Source organism: Manis pentadactyla, chromosome 4 (genome assembly GCF_030020395.1).
Source record: "Manis pentadactyla isolate mManPen7 chromosome 4, mManPen7.hap1, whole genome shotgun sequence".
Lineage (NCBI taxonomy): Eukaryota > Metazoa > Chordata > Mammalia > Pholidota > Manidae > Manis > Manis pentadactyla.
In genome coordinates this window covers 104,698,994-104,718,980 of record NC_080022.1, presented here as the reverse complement: position 1 = coordinate 104,718,980, position 19,987 = coordinate 104,698,994, and the positions used below count along the sequence as shown (strand labels likewise).

Below are 19,987 nucleotides of genomic sequence, written 5' to 3'. Positions count from 1 at the left end.
ATGCTTTTGTCTTTATTGTTGTTTCTAAAATACCTGAGTGAGCATAATTACTAGGTATAATCATTGTTACACATCTAAATGCATAATTGAAGCAAAGACGTGCAGGGTTCCAGTGTCCTCTACACTATCACGTCATCATTCATTCATCCATATCAGCTCAACAAGTCAGTGATCTGTCTACAGACATGGAGCAGAAATGAACCTATGACCTGCATCAGTGTGACCACTTTGTCTTGTTTGTTTTCTGAGCGTCTCAATGTTCCTGTTTGTCATTGGTCCTGTTGGAGGCTTTCATAATGTCTTCACATCTTAGTAGCTCAGCTCGCTTCATTGGTGGAACACTGGGGCTTCACAGCTGTGCTGGCCACATATGTCATGGAGTGAACATGCCCTTTGCTACAGGACAGGGGCATTATCTCCCTCCTCCGCCTTTTGCCTAAGCTGGAGGGGAAATCACCTCTACTTTGAGTCACTCATATTTCCCTTAGCTGGAAACTGCCTTGCCTGGAAACTGCCGCTTATCTTTTCCTGAAGGTAAAATTGTAGAGCTATGGCAGCTGAACCAACCCTCTTCCTCCTCCAACTTCTACCCATTTTTCAGATCACCACACCGAGGCCCTCAGGTGGAGTGGGAGGGGACAGCCATATGGAGTGCCAGCTGCCTCCTAGGCAATTTGTGTTCAGGTGTCACAACAACAATTAGCTTTTACTAATGAGACACTGAAGCCGGAAGAGAAATGCCACACAGCTGGTCAGGGCAGACTGGAGTGGCCACGACGTCTCCCTCCTGCCACACTGCATGCTTGCAGTCAGCTGGTCAGGGCAGACTAAGTGGCCATGACGTCTCCCTCCTGCCACACTGTGAGCTTGCAGTATGACCTTTCAACCTGGAACCTTGAGTCAGCCTCGTGTTCAGCCAGATGAGTAGCGTGATTCAGCTAACCTACCTCCTTCCTTCCCTGATTATATAAGGTGATAGCACACTAACAACAGAACAATTAGAAGAGACGGAAAAGTATAGTTATGAAAAGAAAAGTTATCTATAATCTCACTACCCACATCTCTTCATATTCCATCCATCTACCTCTCTGAACAGTGAAGATCTCATTGCTCCATGTGATTTTTGTCCCCCAAACATCCTTTGGTGAGCATTTTCCCATGTCATGGAAAGCATTTTTTTTACTGGTTACATAACATTTGCTATGTGGATATACCTCAGATATTTTTTTCCAAGGTAGAAGTTCAACATATAGAGGACTTGAAGTAATATAAGTCTAAGAGTTATGCTATGAATCACCTTGCATTGCATAGGGTTGACCACAGTTTGAAATATATGAAATGAAGGGCTGACCTCAGTGAGACTGTAGCTGAGTGGATTAGAAGTTGTGTTTGACTCACACAGCTGGGTAAGAGAAAGCCACATTCGTCATACACAGACCGGGAGTCAGCCATTGAGTGATGGCCATGGGAGCAGTCATCCTGACATAGAGGGGAGGGGCTGTGACAGCCTCCTCTCCTGTGGCTTACACCTGGAAAAGGAGAGTGTCGAATCTGAACAGGGAGGTGGTTGGGACTGTTCTAGAGGGGGACAGACACAGGGAACCAAACTGCCAGAGGCATGTTGAGGGTGGTTGTGGGAAGGTAAAATTAATTTCATTCAAAAAAATTCATATTGAGTCATTAATACAGGCAAGGCAACTGGAGGGGTTGGAAGACACTGTGGGCATTTAGATGAAAAGAAAGCAAGGGAGTGTGGGTGGGGAGGGTGCCCTCCGGGGAACTGGAGGTCTAGTGGTCTCTGACCACCCAGCTCCATTTGGTCCATCACAGCACAGTGGCCAGCCACCAGGAGCTAGCATGATTCAGCTAACCTAAGTGTTTGACCCCGGAGGGAAGAAAGCACCATGACTGCCCCTTGCTCTGCTGTATTCTCCTCTGCTGGCTTTGAGTATTCTTGTTAGCTGTGCTCTCTGGAGAAATAACCCCATGAGCAAACGAGTTTGGGTTGCCTGTGACCTGACTTCATATTCCCTGTCCTGCTGCCACTCTCTGCCCTCCAGCATATCTGCCCCAACAAGATCTGGGCTCTGTGCCTGCAGCCACTTCCTAGGTGGTATACACGGAGATTCCAGATGGACCAGGAGCATGTGGAGGGACTTGGCAGTGGTAGGAGCCCCAGCCTTGTGTTCACCTGCGAGTGACTCGAAGCCAATTTGTTGAAAGCCCAGGTCAATACTTTCCTGTAAAGTATTGCATCTGTCCGGTCTTCATCCAAGTAGAATCCAATTTGGTAACTCTACTATTGTTGATGTTACACTGGCATGTCTCATGAGCAGTTCATAAATAGAGCTGAAGGGAGGCCTTTTAGGAGGTAGGGAGTGAATGATTTCTTTAGAACCTACCCTAGTGAGCCAAAAAAAAAATTTTTAAAGAGGGGAGGGGGCGGCAAATGAAACAGAGTACAACCATCTGGTGGTGTCTGTGAGATGTGACTCACTTGCTTGGGTACCTCTCTGGCTGTCCGGTGTCTCCCAGCTCAGTGGGGAAGACACTGTGGGTGTCATCCTACTGGCAGGGTGAGGGCTCCTCTCAGGTCTGCCATCTGTTGTTTGGCTTCAGTCCTTGGAGAATATTTACCTGCTTGGATTCACTGGTGCAGGCAATGAACTATATATGCACAGTTTAAAATTCAGACCCTGCTGCAAGGGTGGATTTGCTTCCCACGGCTGCATAACAAATTAGCACAAACTTCACAGCTTAAAACAAGAATGTATTCTCTTACAGTTCTGGAAACTAGGAGTCTGAAATGTCAGAGGGCCATGGTCCCCCTGAAGATTCTGGGGAAGACTCATTTCTTGCCTCTCCACACTTCTGGTGGCCCCAAGCATTCTCTGGCTTGTAGCTGCATCACAGCAGTCTTGGCCTCTGTCTTCACATGTCCTCTCTCTGCGCCTGTGTGAGTCCTCTTCTCATGAGGACACCAGCCACTGGATTTTAGGTCTACTCTAATCCAGTATGACCCTGTTTAACTAATTGCATCTGCAAAGACCCTATTTCCAAATAAGGTCACATTCTAGGGTTCAGGTGGACATGAATTGTGGGGGGGCACTAGCCAGTCACTAAAAGGGGTTACAGTGAAAATTAGCATCCCTCCCTCACCTGATTCCCATAAGCACCCATGTTACCAGCTTCTTGTGAATTCCACAGACACTCCATACAAATATAAGCAGAGACATATTTCAGAATAAAACAGATTTTCTTCTGCATGTCATGATATGTAGAATACACAGTATTCTGTACTCTTAACAATTTTTCTTGAATCTCCTTCCATTATCTCTGCACATAGTACCACCTTTCTTTCTTTCAATGTTTCTATAATTTCTATAATGTTTCTTTCAATAGGTGGACAGTAAGTATTCTGTTGTGTATTACTATATTACTATATTTAGTGATGGACATTTAGGTTGTTTTGAGCAAAAAACTAAAACAGCCACTTCTCCCTTTTTTGTCCTTTGTCTCCTACAGATGCTGCCCTGCAGGTGGACACAGTGGTCCCCAATGTCACAGTGTCTGAGAAGGCAGCTTTCCAGTTGGACTGTAGCATTGTGTCTCGCTCAAGCCAGGATTCCCGCTTTGCTGTGGCCTGGTATTCCCTGAGGACTAAACCTGGAGGGAACGGAGGCAGCCCTGACCTGGAAGAACAGGAGGATGATGGGGAGGTGGAGGAGGAAGAGGACCCAACAGAGCGGATGCCCCTGTTGAGCGTGGGCCCAGACGCTGTCTTTGGCCCAGAGGGCAGCCCCTGGGAGGGCAGGCTTCGCTTCCAGAGGCTCTCCCCCTTGCTCTACCGGCTCACAGTGCTGCAGGCAAGCCTCCAAGACACGGGTAACTACTCCTGCCATGTGGAGGAGTGGCTGCTCAGCCCTCAGAAGGAATGGTACCGGCTGACAGAGGAGGAGTCGGCTCCCATTGGCATCCGTGTTCTGGATTCAAGTGAGTTTTCCCAGTGTACAGGGGAAGGATGTCACTGTTGATTCCATTGGGCTGGAAATTAAAAATCAGAGCTTGATTATGGGTTAATAAACCATTTTTTTCACTGGTCATGGGCATTTAAGATTTGATATACCAATTCATATAATTGACCCTTGGTAGCCCATACAGAAAACAGGAATAGGAATTAAAATATAACATCCATCTAATCTTTATAATAGACTTGATGAACCACCAGAGCCTAGTTCAGTAAGATTTCATTAGGTAAGTGTATTGTTAGCTGTTACTTTGTTACTCTTTAGAATATCAAATCTAGTCTCTCCTTAGTAAATTAGCAAGTGTTTAAGACTCAGAAGACAAGAAAAAAATAAATAAAGGGAAGCCGAGTACATCACTGTCATTCTTTCTTTTTCTCGGAGGGGGACATGGGGGTTTCAGTGGAAGTTGCATGGTTAGTTGCGATGAGCAGCTAGAAGGGCAATACTGTTCCAGGGCATCAAGGAAGAGCCTAGCAGCAGCTCTGCTCACCATCAGCCATGCCACAGAATGGTCCAGAACTCAGTTCTCATCATCCTGAGGCACCCTCTGAGCGGAGACTAGGGGAAACACTTGCTGACCTGAATAATTTGTTCTAGCAAGGCACTTTTTGGGTTGGCTTTCTGTCAAAATGTAGAGAATGTATCAGACTGAAAATGGTGTCTGATATAGTAGGATTGGCCCATAATGCAGAAATAAAAATTTTGCTAGAAATTGCAACTTTTCAGTCAACACATTTTACCACATTAAGTTTGATGAGTTTTTTAGTTTTATCAGCTGTTTCTTTTAATTACTTCCTGTTTATTCAAAAAAACCCTTATGAAATTGAAGTTTTAACAGGTGAGAAGTGGCTATCAGCAAGTTCATATACTTTGAAAAACTAATAAGTGTAAGTGTACATTTTCTTAATAATATTGATGAGTGACAGCTATGCAGTAGAAAGGAAAGCAGAAAAAAACCTGATTCATACTTAGCTCCCCTAACAATCTACTGAATACCCCACTGTATGAAAGTACAGGGAACATTTTATCTGAGCCCACAGAGGATGCCCAAATCTATTAAGCTTTATGGACATAGAGATCCTACAGCTGCCTTATTTTACAGAGAAAATGCAGGCTTGCAGAGGCCAGGCTCCTGCCGAGGTCTCATGAGTCATAGAACAGTCCTTGGCTGGGTCTGGGGGTTCCGTGTCACATGCTCCTCCGTATCCAGGAATAATTAAGACTATGTTCCACAGACACAGATATGCTGTAAACATTTGTAAATGGTCCATAATGGCATTCGTTAATCATGTAAGCATCGTTCCTGGTAAAACTGCTCTCAGGAGCTAGTGGGGAGATAACATGTTACATCCCAGAGGAAGTTTGGAGCACAACTAAGTGCAAAGAGACATGTAAAGTGTAACCAGGGCAGGAGGTTTGGCGTGAAGTGGAGTCGGCTTCTTCGCCATCTGGGTACAGTTCACAATCAACAAACTACCGTTTATTATATGGCTCTCCGAGCAGCGGTACTGGCTTACCGCGGGAAGTGGAAGCATTGCTTTGAACTTACAACTGTGAATTGGAGGAGGTGCTGTTGTGAAAGCAAGATTACAAGGCCACTGTCCCCACCATGAGCAGCAGTGGGGGAGAGACAGGGTGGGTGCGGGAGTTGTCAGGCCACTTCCACTGGGCTGGGTGAGGGCTTCAGGAACACGGCCAGGTCCTCAGCCCTCACTGTCTTGTCTCCCTTGCGGTCCTTTCAGGTTCCACCCTGCAGTCTGTCATCTGCTCCAACGACGCGCTCTTCTACTTCATCTTCTTCTACCCTTTCCCCATCTTCGGCATCCTCATCATCACCATCCTGCTTGTACGCTTCAAGAGCCGGAACTCGAGCAAGAACTCCGACGGGAAGAATGGGGTACCCCTGCTGTGGATCAAGGAACCACACCTTAACTATTCCCCCACTTGCCTGGAGCCTCCTGTGCTCAGTATCCACCCAGGAGCCATAGACTAAGGGGGTCCGAGGGGATGTCGGCCATGGAGGAGCTGAGATGCTCCTTGCTGCCTCTTACTCTGTGATCAGACAGCAGACGGCACCTAAATGGTGGAGTGCTCTTGCAGAAAATTGTCAGACTTGAGGTGCTCAGAGTCCCCAGATCAGTCAGAGACAGACTGCCTCTAAGTGGCACTCGTGGTTGGTTAGCTGTTTCCAAGCAGATGTCTTTATCCTAAGGAATTAGATTTCTTGGTTTTGCTTTTGGTAATGTAGTGAGTAGCACCAGGTGGCCACATCTACTCACTGGTTTATATAGTATTCGCAAATAGATGTTACAGGGGTTCTTATTCTTTGTAATGGACTCTTTTTAAATCCCTTTGGTTTACACTTTCTGGATTCCATAATGTTATGGACGAATTTCTCATACATGGAACTGATAACAAAAGGAAGGACGTGCTTTATAATACAAAGGAATCTCTTCCAAGACTTTTTGTTTTGCACACTTGAAAATGATACCCATGGATCAAAATATACCCAAACATTTTTTTACTTTGTTAATAAGACTTGAAAATTATGTGCAGTGTGGGCCCGTTTTGTATCTTATCTTTTCCCACAGCTGGAGTTGTTGGAACCACTTTGTAGTCAAGATGAAAGCATTGAAAATTGCTTCAAAGAACTGTGTATGTACAAGAGAAACCCTGCATAGACCCCATTAGGAGTGGATGGTGCCCAACCAGCCTGTCTATCAGGGAGGCAAAAATAGGCTTTATCCTAGCCTTGCCAAAAAATAAGAAAACTTTGGAGAACAAGTCAAAAGCTCCAGAATGCATACACTTTGCAAGCTAAAGTGAGCAGAGGGCTGCTTTTAACAGCCACTGACTTTCAGATTGATCAAAGCCAATGATTAGTAAAGGAAGGGAAAAAGGCTAGCTGTTGAGGCTAGCTGTTGGCTTGATCTGTTCTGCAAGGGCAGTCTCTAACTGGTAACTGTGAGCAAGCAGGCTTCTATTTTTAAGGTGCTTTGTCAGATTCTAAGGGACAGTAGCCATTGAGCCTGGAAAGGGGACAGCACCGAGCTGGACTCCTGGGGCCCGAGCAGCCATCATATATACCGTGGGAGGGCACTGGGGCCAGCTGACAGCTAAATTCCTTGATGAGTGGGACAGTCAGAGGTGGGAGGGGGATTTCCAGAGCCTGACTTTGAAGAGTGGGGAGGAATAACTGCCTCCCAGGAGGTATGAAGACTAGGTTTTTCTTCTTCCTTCCAATTAGATTTTCCTCAAAGATACTGATGTTTTTATTATTCACCATTTTTCTCTCCCTGCATCTCACTGCCGGAAGAATATCTGCCCAGAGGAGGTCCAGACAGAGCCTTCATAATCCTTTTGTATTACTGAGTCTCAGCAGAAAGTGATCACATGCCGGTGTAGGTTTTTTACCCTTCTATTTCTTAGCTCTCATTTGTGGTTTTAGGTAATTTGTTTGTTCACTGTTATGACAGCTTTTTATTTGCCCCTTAAAACCTACAAGGGCCAATGTCACTCTGTCATTTTACACTATTGGGCAAAATGCTTGACTCCCCTGGAGCATCACTGGCTGCAAGGGCTTCCTTTTGACCACTCCCTGAAGATGTTCCTATGCCCTGCTTTCCCATGTTTTGCTAGCCAAAAGTGCCATCACCTTTTCCCTACAAACTTGCATCTTGCATCCCAAGGGAGTTCCCCATTTGAAAACACCACAGATTCTAGAACTAAAATCTAACCAGAGAGACTGCTGTGAAACCCTGTTCTGAGACTGAACAGACTGCAGGGGAGGCTGTGGGATTCCCCGGGCCTGTGGGCACTGACCCTCATCAGGGTCTGGGGCTGTGCAGGTGGCTTGGGTGCTTGGCAAACGCTGTGCTGGGCCTTGGCGGAGGAGAAGCAAGGTGACTGCTCAGCTGTTTTCCGACAGGCTTAATAGACCTGCCTTTTCCTCCAGACACACCAGTACACTCTGATGAGACGGGGTGTAGGCACCGCCACCTTAATCCTGCTGGTGCCTAATATGCTCATTGTCATATTATGCTGTGTCAGCGCTTTAAGGTACAGAATCATTCAGTTCAGTGGTGTGGGAAGAAGGCAGTCTTTTGCTCCATTTCTTCATTTCAGGGGTGTGGGCTTTCAGTGGGAAATTGCTGACCCTTCATTTATAGACTGAGTGAGTGAGGGGAGATGACTGACTTTTCCTTTGAATGGAAAGATGCCAGCAGGCTGGCTGGGACTGGGGTGTGAAACTAAGATTTGAGTTTGAATTGGCTCACAGCTGTGAAAAGTACGTGCTGCACATAATTAAATATGTGAAGCAGTTGGAGGAGATGTAAAAGGAAAAACAACCGAAGCCAGTATTTGAATAATTCTTTTTTCTGTGTATTTCTTTTGGGCTTGGGGATACCTTTAAAGGGGTGAGCTTTTCAGCTTTCTGTGAAAATCCCTAGACCTTCTTTGGCCACTTCTAAGGAAATGCGGTGTCAGACGAATGGTAATGGTGCCTCCCAGTGACTGGGAGACCTCATTGCACAATGCGTACCAGAGCTTGAGTTGGCTGAGACCCGGAGAGGAAAACTGCCAACTACTCTCACTTATCTACATACCTGATACTGCATTAATGAAAAAACTACACTGTGCAAGGCCCATTCCAGGAAATGGATGTGACCACACCCTCTTTCACCAGGGTGTTTCTGTAGCAAGTTTTCATATTCTTTTCGAACAATGGTTTCTCTGCGTTAATTCTTGAAGAAAAATAGGTGGGAGAAGAAAACCACCAATGCATGATGTAGAGAGCTGTTGATTTGTTTTTATTTGTTGTTTTTTTTAAAAGGAAAACTATTTGTAAAATGTTGCACTAAAATGTTTTATATACACTTCAGAGACCTGTAGTAAATTATGTTGAAAATATGGCTGTTTACATTTCCTGGAGTTGTGTTGTCCTTCTTTCTCCTCACTTAATCAGATGCCCCTCTCCTCTGTGGAACTGTGCCCTGCAGGCCTGGAGTTCTGCCTGTGGCATTGGCCTGCTAGTCTCAGGGTTCATGAATTGCAGCCTTTATTATCACACCCCACCTCCCAGGCCAAATGGTGTGTCCTTGTACAAATGATAAAAACACGTCTTTCTCAAGACACCTTACTGCTGTCTGCTGAAAATGTGTCATAATAAATATACACATCCACTCTGACTCTCACGGTTATGCTGCCCATAAATTTGTGCACACAACACACCTGGATAGGCAAGTTCAGAATGTAGAGCTTATAACTTCTTCCTTTCTTTTTGGGGGGAGGTACTAGGTAGTCATAATGGAGTGAGAGGAGACTAATGGAGAAAGAGAGCAGATGGTCTTGGCCATCAAGGGCCTCTGCAGCAAGGCCCCACCTTGTGAACTGTGAAATACCCTGACTGTGAGATATTCAGCAAGCACTTTCCAGGATTAGCTGTGCATTCCTGTTCAGTGAGGCCACACAGCACTTAGGTCTCTGTTGTCTGCACAGTTCCAATGCTGGGATGTTTTGGAGGAGTTCACCATGTCTGAAAAGTGAGAAGAATGACAGAAAGATTTAAAACCATAGCCGGGCCATATGATTCGTCAGAACCCGTCTGTAATCCTGTAAAAATCACAAAAGAATATGCAAAAAGAGCTAGATAGAGGGTAAAAAGCAGAGGGAGGTACTTTCTTCTCTTTTTCTTCTTGTTAAAATCCAACCTTTCAAAGGCTTTAATACGTGTTTTCCTCTGCTCTGCAGCCCCATTTGCTGCATCCTTATCAACTTCTTGCAGCTGCTGGCTTGGCCAGTAGTTGAAATGTAAATCATTTATCCCATGGGTAACTAGAATGTTTAAGCCCTATTTTTTATTTTTGTCAAATTTTTTTCCAAATGCTCTCTCTGCCAGGGAACATTTTTAAAAAGGGAAATAAGAATATTATGGAATAAGATCACCCTTCTACACTTTGGGTGCCAGTCTGCCCAGTGTTTATATAAATGAAGTGAATGTACACTCCCCCTACAAGCAGAGACAGTTTTCATGTATGCAGGCTTAGAAGGAGTGTTCTGTTCACTAGATTCTGGGATTCCTAAGCTTCCTGTGGGTACTTTCAAAGTTGGCAAGAACTAGAGCCAGAGTACCAGAGTGACATGCCAGGCAGAGCAGCAGCCCCATGCCACATGAGCAGACTGAATGAGCCCTCCTTTCCTACCTTCTAGTCCACGATTATCTACAGTGGCAAGCAAATAAAACAACCCCTCGACCCTGGTCACAGGATGAAAAATACAGACCTCATTTTGGTGGCAAGTCAGTATATGAATGGGCCATTCTGGCCGACTGCCTAACACATTGAAGGTTCAGCCTTTCTGAGCCACTTTTGATTCATGAGCTCTGCTAGACCTCGCATAAGTGCTAAAAATAATGCTTGGTGGAAGTGCAACATTTCTCTGAATGAACAAACTAACAGTGCTCATCGGTCAGGAGCTCCAGCGAAGGAAGACTTAATGAATCATTCCTCAACCGATGCCTAGAGATAACATCCTGGGAGATACTTCCCAGCCCCAGATGACTGGGCAGTCCTTTCCTCAGCCCTGCTCTCGTGTGGGTTGTCACTTCCTGCTGGCCAGTCCAAACAGCAGCATGGCTGTCCATCCAGAAGTTGCATTCTGCTCCTGTATGAAAGGGTAAGAGTAGCGCTTCAGACTTGGCCTTAGCTGTATTCCCAGTTCTGTCCCTTACTGTCCCTGGGCAAGTCATTTACCTTCTCTGAGCCGCAGTTTCCTCATGTAAAAATAGGTACAGCAATAATTAAATTAGTCTAGGTAGTGTGCTTAACACAGGGCCTGGCTTGTCAGTCAGCAGTACTGGCACAAGAACAGACCCATAGATCAGTGGAACAGAAAAGAGAGCCCAGATATAAACCCAAGCATATATGGTCAATTAATATATGATAAAGGAGCCATGGATATACAATGGGAAACTGGTGTTGGCAAAACTGGACAGCTACATGTAAGAGAATGAAACTGGATTATTGTCTAACTCCATACACAAAAGTAAACTCAAAATGGATCAAAGACCTGAATGTAAGTCATGAAACCATAAAACTCTTAGAAGAAAACAGGCAAAAATCTCTTGAATATAAACTTGAGCAACTTTTTCCTGAATGTATCTCCTCAGGCAAAGGAAACAAAAGCAAAAATGAACAAATGGGACTATATCAAACTAAGTCTTCTGTACAGCAAAGGACATGATCAGTAGGACAAAAAGGTATCCTACAGTATGCGAGAATATATTTGTAAATGACATATCCGACTAGGGGTTAACATCCAAAATATATAAAGAACTCACACTCCTCAACATCCAAAAAGCAAATAACCCTATTAAAAAATGAGTGGAGGATATGAACAATTCTCCAAAGAAGAAATTCAGATGGCCAACAGGCACATGAAAAGATGCTCCACATCACTAATCATCAGGGAAATGCAAATCAAAACCACAATGAAATATCACCTCACACCAGGTAGGATGGCCAACATCAAAAAGACTAGGAACAACAAATGCTGGTGAGGATGTGGAGAAAGAGGGACTCTCCTACACTGCTGGTGGAAATATAAATTAGTTCAACCATTGTGGAAATCAATATGGAGGTCCCTCATAAAACTAAAAATAGAAATACCATTTGACCCAGGAATTCCACTCCTAGGAATTTGCCCAAAGGAAACAAGATCTCAGATTCAAAAAGACATATGCACCCCTCTGTTTATCACAGCACTATTTACAATAACCAAGAAATGGAAGCAACCTAAGTGTACATCAGTAAATGAATGGATAAAGAAGATGTGGTACATATACACAATGGAATACTATTCAGCCATAAGAAGAAAACAAATCCTCCCATTTGCAACAACGTGGATGGAGCTAGAGGGATGGAGCTGGGGTCCTGCTCATGGAGGCAGGTTTCTGCTCATGGTAACTAAGTTTCCTCAACTCCCTCAGCTGGGCAGGGGGCAATTCTGGTGCTTCTCTCTGAAATAAAGGGGGCAGACGAGGCTGCTGTGAATTGCTGGTTCTGAGAGTACAGTAATTTGGTTTGGGATCAGATGGACTTGAGGAGAGGGCAAGTCAATCAAGGAAACCAAACACTAAGATGGGGAGTTCCAAGTCCTGCTGCAGCTTAGGTGACAGATTGTGGATAAAATGAGGGTTCCTGTGGCCAGGATTCTCACCTGGCCCTGGTTGGCTAGTTCACTGCACACATGTGGGCAATACGTTGCTATTGACTCAATATAAGGAGCTCTGCCCAGTGCTCTGGGTGACATGGTGGCATGGCTGCAGGGCTGCAGGAGAGCAGAGCAGAGGCTGGAGTGGTGGCAGCACCGGGGACAGAGGCCCAAAGGCCCAAAGGCCCAAAGGCCAGCTGTGTGGGATGACTGTGCAGGCAGAGGGGCCCAGAGGCAGAGACTGGCTTGCTGCATGCAGACTCGCTCTGAGTGAACGGGATTTTAGTGATTGACCTGCCACCGTGGAAAAAAATATAACCCTTTCACCCCAAGAACGTTTTACTGTCATTTTCTTTGGTCACATTGAATCCATAGTGAACTTGCCAGGGGCTGAAACCCATTGGCAAGACATAGATTTATTTGGGCGGCCAGTGAGGAAGTTAATGACTCCTCAATCTGAGGGAAAGTCCACAGTTAAGACGGAACAAGAGGGTACCAGAAAAGAAACTGAGCTGGGAGAAAGCACAGGCTGGAAATCCCTGCTCCGGGGCAAGGAAGTTGGGGATAGCGGTGAGGATTGAGGAAAAAGTGATACGCCCTTGAATGAGAATAGACAGCGGCGCTTGGTGGGCAGGAGTGCGCTGCGCCAGCCAATCCCACACATCCTAGCTTTTGTCTAAAATGTCGCGGTTCCTTTTGTTTCAGTGTTTGAGGAAAGTGTTGCTCAAAAGAGGCTGTCTTGTCCAGGGTCCCAACAGCTGAGTAGCCAGCAGAAAAAGCAAGCTCCACGCGGCGGCAGCTGCTGCTAGAAAGCGCTGTGGGAATAGTCCTTCCGAGCCTTCCTGTCCTTCAGCAATTCTGTCACCTCTGGGGCCAGCCCCCCTCGCGCAGCTTTCGGGCAGCGACAGCCCTCCACCCCCACTTCCCCACACCCCAGCTACGGAGTTGCTTCCATCACATTCCAAATGCCAAGGAAAAATGGTGTAGGTGAGGAAGGAACGAAGATAAACCCGATTTTTAAAACGCTAGCCACTCTTACAGGACAGGTCCCCCGCGCGGGAACTGCGGAAAGACGGGAGGCGAGGGCCCGGAGACGCGGAGGGCGTAACCGGGAAGGGGAAGGACGCGAGGGGGCGGGCCCGGCGCGGCGGGCGGGGCGGGGCGGGGCGGGGCGGTGAGGCGGCGGGACCCGCCTCCCGGGGGAGGAAGGACGTGCGCCGAGGCGATAACGGGACTGGCCCGGGCGAGGCTGGGCGGGACGCGCTGCGAGGCGGGGCGCGCCCGGTTCTGCGGCGCCGAGCGGTTGCTTTGCCGGGGCTGCTGCGCGCCGGGCCTCTGGCGCAGAGGCCGGCCGACGCGTCATGGCCGCGGGGAGAGCCCCAGGGTGGGCCGTCGGGTTCCTCAGCGCGGGCTTCCTGTTGCTCCGGTTCGGTGAGTGGCGGCCTTCCCCAGGACCCCGCGGGGCGGGACAGCGCCGGGAGGTGTCGGTGGCCTCGGGGCTCCGGGGCCCTGCGACTTGGGCTGCCCGCAGGACCTTGTCAGGGAGGGAGAGTTATCATTTCATCCCCGAGTGCCCTTTGGGTAGTCAGGGAGAAACGGTGACGCCCGAGTCTTGTTTGGGAAGGAAGGGGACGGGACTCCCGCTCGCTCGCCCTCCCGCGCGTTTCCTCTCTCTGGGGCTCCCTCTGGCCGCCGCCCGCCGTCCCCGCTCTCCTCACCCAGCATTCTCCGGAAGGGGGTGCCTTCTCTAAGGCGCGAGTGACCGCCGAGTGACATCCCGGCCCCCTGCCCCTCCGCGGGCGCCGAGAACTTGGGCGGACTTCCTCACTGCTTCCGCCGCCTGTGAGCTGGGCAACGCTGGGGTCGGGGCAGCCGGTCCGACCTCCCCGGAGAAGGGCGCTGGGCTGCCGCGCGCGCCCTCCGCGGCCAGGCTGGGTGTCCCGGCTCAGGAGGCCAGACTTCCACCCGCGCGCGCGCGGCTCTTGGCTTTTTCCGCGGAAAGAAGGCGGCGTTTCAGAATCGCCCCACAGCTGGAAGGGGAGCGGGGCGGAGAGAAGTGTCTGAGTGGGCCATGGCCTTGGGGATCCCTAAGTAGTGTAGCTGGTGCTCCTCTACCCCCACTAAAAACATGAAGCATCTAACGTGTGAGTGTCTAGAGTTGACGTTCATGCCGTTTACGCTAAAGCTAAATCGTCACACCAGCACCATAAAATAGGTATTTTTGTCTCCATTTTTAGCTCCTTGCTCTCATAAACCCCACCACACCCAAGCCCCTAGTTAAGTCATAGCCAGGCCCCTGGGGCATAGTAATAATCTCTTAACTAGTTCTCTTCTCCTTGAGGTTTCCCCATTGCGGCCTCTTTGCCATTCTACCAGGTAAGTCTGCAGTCTCCATTCTGCATTCAGCATTTATTGAGTGCCTATGGACTACATTTATTATATTTTTTATGTATTTATCATATGGACTACGTTTATGGAGTACGTCAATGGACTACAGCTTAGGAGGGGAGGGTTGAGATAATGCTCAGAAGTACCTATATTGTGAAGCACCAAAGTAAACGTAAAAGAGGCTAAACACAAAGTGCTATGGGGGTGCTGCAGAGGGAAGAAAGCATTATCTTTTATGCAGTCAGGTATCTTTTGTGAAGCAAAGACTTCATGGAAGGGAGGTATTTGAACCTGGCCTCTGAGGACAGGTGGTATGTGGACATACCATGATGTGGAAGATTCCACCAGGAGACCAGGTGAGAGAGACAGGGGACAGAGTGTAAAGTGTAAGCTTGGACGGTGGAGGGATTCATTGTCCCTGGAGAGTCACAGGAGCTAGAAGCCTCATGGTAGAGCCCTGAATGTCCCCTTTGGCAGCTAGGATTCTCTTCTGCAGGCAAAGACAAACTCTTTCTGGGCCTGGCAGAATCAGAACCATGCCCTTTGGAAGAATAATCTGGCAGCAGTTAAGAGGAAGGATTGCAATTGAGAGGAATTAGAGGCAGAGAGGCCAGGGTAGAGACCATCACTGGGCCCAAACAACTGTGAGGATTTCATATGCAGCTGGCTGTGAGAAAGGGGAAGAGACACACAGATTGAATGGATGGGTAACTCCTCCAGATGAGCTGACCTCTGTGTGGTCCAGAATGCCCCTTTGGTCCCCACTGCCTCTGTCTGTGCTCTCTTTCCCATTGAAAACCCAATTTACCCACCAGCCCTCCCCAGGTTACCCACCAAGGCTCACGTCTTCCTGCAAGATTCTCTGAACAGTCCCCTCATGTGGTCCCTCACACCTAATTCATGTGTTGATTCGTGTTTTTTTCAGCAAGTATGAACAGCACCTTCTTGAATAGGCCTTGCACTAAGGGCAAGACTAAATGATGGCATAGCCCTGTAAAAGGTGAGCCCTTTGGTGGCTGAGCCTGCCCCAGTGGGAAGCTAACACTGATTAGCAGCAGTAGCTCTAGAGTCAGATACCCAGCTTTAGACCCCGGCTCTGCCTCTCATCTGAGTTATAACTTTGATAAGTTGGCTAACTTCTGTGTGCCACAGTATCTTTGCTTTTGAAAAGGCACACAAGAAAAAGGATAATAATAGTATCTACTTCATAGAATGATTGTGAATATCAGTCATTCAACAAATACTTAATGCGTGTCAACTGTGTGTCAGGCATTGTAGAAGAGACTGGGGATGCAACCAGGAACATAGTTCCCTGCCTTCGTGAAGCTTACATTATAGTGAGGGAGATAGACAACAAGTAAATAAACAAGTAAATATATAGATGTTACATGGTGGTAAAGTAAAATTTGCTAATAGAGTTTAGTGACACAGAGAAAAGGGGAGTGAAAGTGGTTAGTATTTTTTAATATTTCGAAACTTTGGAATATTTAAAATCTTTACAATAGCTTGTAAAAATAATATAGTGAACTTACACATTTCTCAAATCACCAGTTATTAACATTTTATTACATTTGGTTTATTTCTCTATATACACACACACACAAACTTAAATTTTTTCTTTTTTCTTTTTGTTAAACCTTTTGAGAGTTGCAGATTGTATAACACCTTGCCCTAAAATATTTTAACATGTCTTCTAAGAACAATATGTCTCCAATAAGCCACAGAACCATTATCACAGTCAGGAAATAGAGCATTAATATAATACTATTTTCTGATAGAGTCCAGAAGCCAATCCTGGATCATACACTGCTAGTCATAACTTTTTAATCTGCTTTAATCTAAAATTGTTGACAACTTTTTTTTGTACTTTATGATATTACTGTTTTTGAAGGTTCTGGGTCAGTTGTTTCATAAAATGTCCCTTGATTTGAATTGTCTATTTCCTCATGATTAGATCTGGTTAAAACTTTTCTGGGCAGGAGTTTTTTGTAAGTGTGTTGTGTCCTACTCAGTGCATCTCATCAGGATTTGTCATCCATTTGTCCTATTATTGGAGATGCTAATTTTTTGGTTAAGGTAAGATCACCGGATTTCTCCATTGTAGAAGCACCATTTTCCGCTTGTAAAGAATGCATGATTTATTACATGACATTTAAAGATTGTATTGAATATCCTCTTCCCCAGTATTTAGCATCCATTTATGATTCTTCCCCCAGTCCATTATCACTAAAATATTTTCTATCCCTATTTTTCTTTATACGTTACTGACGTCTGTCAGTAATGAAGAGCTTTTTAATGTTATTGTTTTGGTATTAGTATGGACTCATGGATATTGTTTAAGATGGCATTCCTGTCATTATCCATTCTGGTACTTAGTAATCCCAAACTTGGCAAGCGCAAACCCCTGCAAACTTCAGTGTCCTCTTGCCATGTTTCCATTGGTTTTTGAGCATTTCCTTACTTTCTGGCACAGAAAGATGTTCTGGACTCATTTTGTGCCTTTCCTGCTTCAGGTTAGATTCCGTTGTTCCTTTTGGTAGACAATAGTATTTAGAAACCAGGATCTAGGTGCGCACAAGGCTGCTGGAGTGATGGCTTCTAGGCCCTGCCAGTTTTCAGAGCTAGGAAATAGAGTTTTCCCAGAATCATGAGCTTATCCTGTTACTGCTGTGGCTAACCTGACAATGTGGTTCTTTCTCCCCTCCCTTCTTTCCATACTTACATCTCCCTTCTCCACAGCAAGAACTGTATTCTTGGTAACATCAGTATATTTTTCTAATCTACATTAAACACAAAAAGTTTCATAATTGCAATACCAATACCACCACCGAGCACAGACTTCACTAAATGCAGTTCAAGATTTCTTTGCAGTTCTTTTTATTCTTCCATTTATCCCACTGAATATGTATAGGATTCTGTATAGTAACAGATTAATTCTTTTTTTCTCTGTGTGGTTATCAATTTGATATATAGCTGCATTAATTTGTTTCTGTCCAGTGTTAGGGTTTTCCCCCTTGATTTCTTTTTTATGTATGTAAAATATTAACATGGTTTAATCAAAACTATATAAAAAGATATGCTGGAGAAACCCTATTCCCACTATACCCCTTACCCATAACAAATATTACCAGTTTCTGTTTTATCTTTCTTGATTCTTTTTACAGATATAAATAGATCACACAACAATAGCAACATACACTATGTAGCCTTTGTGACTTTTTTTTTGTCTTTTATCCATATGTCTGGATAATCATTCCGTATGAGTTCATAGAAATCATCCTCATTCTTTTTTCGAAGTACAGAGTACTCTGTGGAGGGCAGATGTATGATATCTCATTCAACCATTCTCTAATATTTAGTATTACATATTGTGTAGTGAGGGGATTGTCTCTTTAAAGGGGTGACAGTTGAGCAAAGCCTTAAGGAAGTGAAGGGGCAGGCCAGGTGATTGACTGGGGGAGTAATAAGTATTCCAGGCAGTGGGGAGGGCCACAGAAGCCCTGAGACTGGTTGCAAGCATTTAAAGAACTTGAAGGAGGTAGTTGTATGGGAAGTAGCAGAAGATGGAGTTGTAAAAGTAGTCAGGGCTATCCTAGGGATAAAGTTTCAGGACCTTTTTGAAGACTGACTTTACTCCCAGTGAAATGGGAAGTTTTGGAGGGTTTTGAACAGGAGTGCAATTATGATGACTGGAATGTTTAAATGAATTATTCTGGCTGCTGGGGGGAGAATATTTTGTATAGTGCGACAAAGGAGAAGCAGAGAGACTAGTACAGAGTCTGCAGGAACGATGCAGGTAAGAAATGAGTGGATGAGAAGGGAACTGGCAGGGGAGGAGGTGAGAAGTGGGAGGTACAGGGATGTGTTTTGAAGGCAGAGCTAAGCAGGATTTGGCGTCGGATTTCATTAGTGGAAAAACATGGAGCAAGGCCTAGGTAGTGCTGGGCTAGGAGCATGGCTCAAAAAAAGGAACTGTTGGACCAGCTCTTTTTAGCAGAGCCTGCCTTTTTCTGCTGCTGTTGACCTTCTATAGGTCCTATATCTTGCCAACTATCTTCTCTAACTAGATTTTGATTTCCTAAATCAAAACAGGAACCAATTCATATACTACTAAAAAAGTTCTTCCATTGATTTGTTTTAATGTTGTGTTTTTTAACAATACAGGATGTTAAGTTTGGACATTAGGTGGTACAGTGTTTGTCAAGCATTTCTCCATTTTAAGTTACCAAGTTATCTCACATTATTATGTGAGGCTTTTTCACATGCTTGGCTGAAATCAAGATTCAGAGAGTCTGTGTGTGTGTGTTTTTGTTGGTCAGTTTGGTTTTTTTAGGAAAGATTGTCTAAGTGTTGTAATGGGGTATAAATAACAATTGCTGCCATGAAATAAGCACATGCTCTGTGCTAGGCACTGGGCTTTACTATTTTAGATTTTTCATTTTTTAATTGTCACACCGATTTTTTTAGGTAGGGCTGTTAAAGAGGAGAACAAAGCTTAGGTAGGTTAAGGATCTTGTCCAAGTTCACGTGCAAACCCAGCAAACCAGGTCCATCTGATTCAAAGTCCATGCATTCCCAGCTGATGAGGTGAGCAGCTTTCTTAAGATTTGAAGAGCCATAGGTGATCTCTTTTATATGAATATATATACATTGTCCAGTGTAATTTTTCTAAGCCATGTGAATTACTAGTCACATAAGATTGTATTCAGTATCATAATCTATATTAGGGGATGAGGAAACTTTTTATGGGCCATAGAATTCAGAATGGGGGTTTATTTAGATATTCATTTATTAACTTTTTACCATAGTTACACTCTCTGTACACCCCACACCTTGCTTCTTGGTACTTTGACATATTCCCATTAACATTGTGATATGTGTGAAAATTAATGGTGATCTCATGATATAACCTAACTCCTGTCCTGTTTCAAATTTCCTCAGTTGTCACAATGTCTTTTTTTAAAAACCGGATCTAATCAAGTTTCACACATTGCATTTGTTGCTGTTTCTGGATTATTTTGATAGGTATCTTTCAGGAATTTTGAAACTGACTTAGAAACTACTTTTTAAGAGCTAGGTCTAGGAATTTGTTTATTGCCATCTTTATCAGCCTAGTGGCTTTGAGGGTGGATATTGGTTTCTCTGTTTAAAAGCAGAAAGTTTGCTTGCATACATAAATGCTTATCTGCACGAGTTTTCAGTCTTTTGATTTCTTTTCATGTTGTTCTTTAAGTGCTGAGGTTTTTGAAGCTTTTTCTTCAGCCCTTAGATTCTGCAATCTAAATCCTTCTGTCTCAGGATTAAAAGTGAAACCAGGACACCACCTCTTCCATTTGCTCAGACAACTTGAGGTCCAAATC

At 45.2% G+C, this 19,987-nt stretch overlaps 2 protein-coding genes across 4 annotated transcripts in view; both read left to right on the top strand.

Annotated features, from left to right (window-relative positions):
• IGSF3 (immunoglobulin superfamily member 3) overlaps positions 1-8,960 on the top strand; it is an 89,394-nt gene extending 80,434 nt beyond the window's left edge. For all 3 annotated transcript variants that reach the window (XM_036924472.2, XM_057500586.1, XM_057500585.1), the window contains exons 10-11: positions 3,526-3,993; positions 5,771-8,960. In XM_036924472.2, the coding sequence (XP_036780367.2) occupies positions 3,526-3,993; positions 5,771-6,021 (719 nt within the window). In that variant the 3' untranslated portion in view covers positions 6,022-8,960. The remainder of the gene's footprint in view (positions 1-3,525; positions 3,994-5,770) is intronic.
• Positions 8,961-13,453: 4,493 nt separating this feature from the next.
• The window catches only part of CD58 (CD58 molecule), a 38,790-nt gene continuing 32,256 nt past the window's right edge, over positions 13,454-19,987 (top strand). Inside the window, exon 1 of the mRNA XM_036924473.2 lies at positions 13,454-13,670. Within this exon, the coding sequence (XP_036780368.1) occupies positions 13,601-13,670 (70 nt within the window). The 5' untranslated portion in view covers positions 13,454-13,600. The remainder of the gene's footprint in view (positions 13,671-19,987) is intronic.